At 28.7% G+C, this 2210-nt stretch overlaps 1 protein-coding gene across 1 annotated transcript; it reads left to right on the forward strand.

The window, feature by feature from the left end:
• The first annotated feature begins 300 nt into the window (after positions 1–300).
• Positions 301–1422, forward strand: LOC145833118 (leukocyte elastase inhibitor-like). Its single transcript, XM_082940319.1, has one exon. It carries the CDS (start codon positions 301–303, stop codon positions 1420–1422), a length of 1122 nt encoding a protein of 373 aa, XP_082796445.1.
• The last annotated feature ends 788 nt before the right edge of the window (positions 1423–2210 follow it).

The following is a 2210-nucleotide window of genomic DNA, read 5'->3' on the forward strand; positions in this document are numbered from 1 at the left end:
AAATCTAGATTTAAAGTTCAAATTTTTATCATTGTAATTTTACCTGTGAAGACTTTTTAAATATTTATAACTATTTGATGCTATTTTTGAGGTGGAGCACCTTTAAACGTGTAACAAAAATTGATAAGTTTTAATTATATCAGTTCATTAAGTTCTGTATGAAAATTAGAACGAGGAAAGTCTATAGTTTAACTTATCAAACTATAACATAAAAGTTAAAAACTTTAATTCTATTGTACAAATACAAACAAAAATCTCGATTACACATATTTTTCAAGGTTAGTATTGTTTAAAATCATTATGAATATAAATTTGTTTGATGTCAATCTTTTTAATAAGCTTTGTGAAAGCAATGATGAAAACAAGAACATTTTCTTTTCACCATTGAGCGTTTCTCTCGCCCTCTCAATGCTACTAATAGGTTCTAATGGAGCAACCAAGAAGCAGCTTGAAGAAGCACTAGGGTTCGTGAAGGATGAACAACTTCTTTCAAATCTTAAAAAGCTAAATGATGTACTAACTTACAACTCCAAAGGCTTACAAATCAAGCTTGCTAATTCTGTCTTTCCTTCAGAAGAATTTGAGATTGATGAAAATTACCAACGTGACATGGAATATGCTTTTAATAGCCAAATTCAGTCTTTAGACTACGAGAATAATGCAGACGAATCGAAAACTATAATCAATAATTGGGTTGCAGATAGTACTAATGGAAAAATTAAAGATCTGTTTAGCGACTTGGATTTTGATACTGTATGTGTTTTAGTTAGTTGTATCTACTTCAAAGGTGATTGGTATGATAAGTTCAAGTTAAGTGACACTAGAGATGCTCCATTCTATTGTACCAAAGAAAAAATTTCCACTGTTAAAATGATGTTCCAGGAAAAGTATCATTCGTATACTTCATTTGTTGAAAAAGGATTCAAGTGTGTGAGAATTCCTTACAAGCAGAAAAGAATTAGAATGCTCATAATTTTACCTGATGAAAGGTTTGGACTGAAAAATGTAATGAAAAAGCTGGACGTCCAAACTATTGAAAGCCTTAAAGATCCTAAAAGTTTCAGTACAAAGCGAATTTTGTTGAAAATGCCAAAGTTCAAAATCGAATTTGAAGCAAGCTTGACCGAAGCTCTGCGGTCGTTGGGAATTAAAGACGCCTTTGACAAGGAAAAATCTGATTTAAGCGCAATGTTTGCAGGAGATTCAAGACTTTATGTAACCGAAGTAGTTCACAAAGCTTTCATTGAAACAAGTGAAGAGGGAACTGAAGCTGCTGCATCAACAAGAGTTGTAGTGAGTCGTGCTGTGCGATGTGAAATAAGTTCTTCAGACCGAATCTTTTTCACAGTTGATCATCCTTTTTTGTTCATGATTTTATACGAAGACCAAACTTTATTCATCGGAAAAGTTACTTCGTTGTAAATTTTGTACCTAGTTGTTTTTCTATGTTTTTTTTTTGTTTTCTAAGTTGTGTTTAATGTTATAAAAAGCTTTTGTTTTGATTATTAATCGGTTTGTCTCTGTACTCCTGCGTTCGTTCTCATATTAATAAAATCAGTTCAATTATTAGCTTGTTTATGTACTAATGCATAGTGGAAGCAGTTACAATGAAAACTAAAAATAGTTCAAATTTTAAAGGAAATTTAAATAAATGTTCTAATTTAAAAGACCAATACAAGTTTTAGAAATGATAATTTATTCGCTTACTTGAAATTCAAGTTACGTATTTCAAAAAATATTCTTATTCGAATAAAAATATTTCGATCAAAGTTATTTTTTCTAACCAAAGTTGTACATTTAAAAAATACTATTGAGTTTTATGAAACTATTTATCAATACTTATATTTTTTCTTAATAATAAGTTCAAGCAACTTGATTTAAATTTCTCTCGCGTGAGAATGAACTGGAAATTGAAAGTAAAAATCTTTATTTTTCGTTTTCGTCATCTAATTTAATTTTATGAGATTACATTTTCTCATAAATATAAGCTTCGAAAAGCTTTTTTTTTGGTATAAAATTTTTATTTTTACTTTGAATTTTTGCGCAATTAAATTATATTTTTTTGTTTAAAACTAAAGCACAGTTAAAATGATGAAAATTTTAAAGGAATGTTTATTTGATATGTGATAGGAAAATATTCGTTTTTGCTTTCTACTTTTATTATACTCAGTTTCTTTTTGCTTTTATTTCGTAATTCATATACACTACAG

The sequence above is a fragment of the Thalia democratica genome, chromosome 4, assembly GCF_965202585.1.
Source record: "Thalia democratica chromosome 4, ktThaDemo2.hap1.1, whole genome shotgun sequence".
NCBI classification, from domain to species: domain Eukaryota; kingdom Metazoa; phylum Chordata; class Thaliacea; order Salpida; family Salpidae; genus Thalia; species Thalia democratica.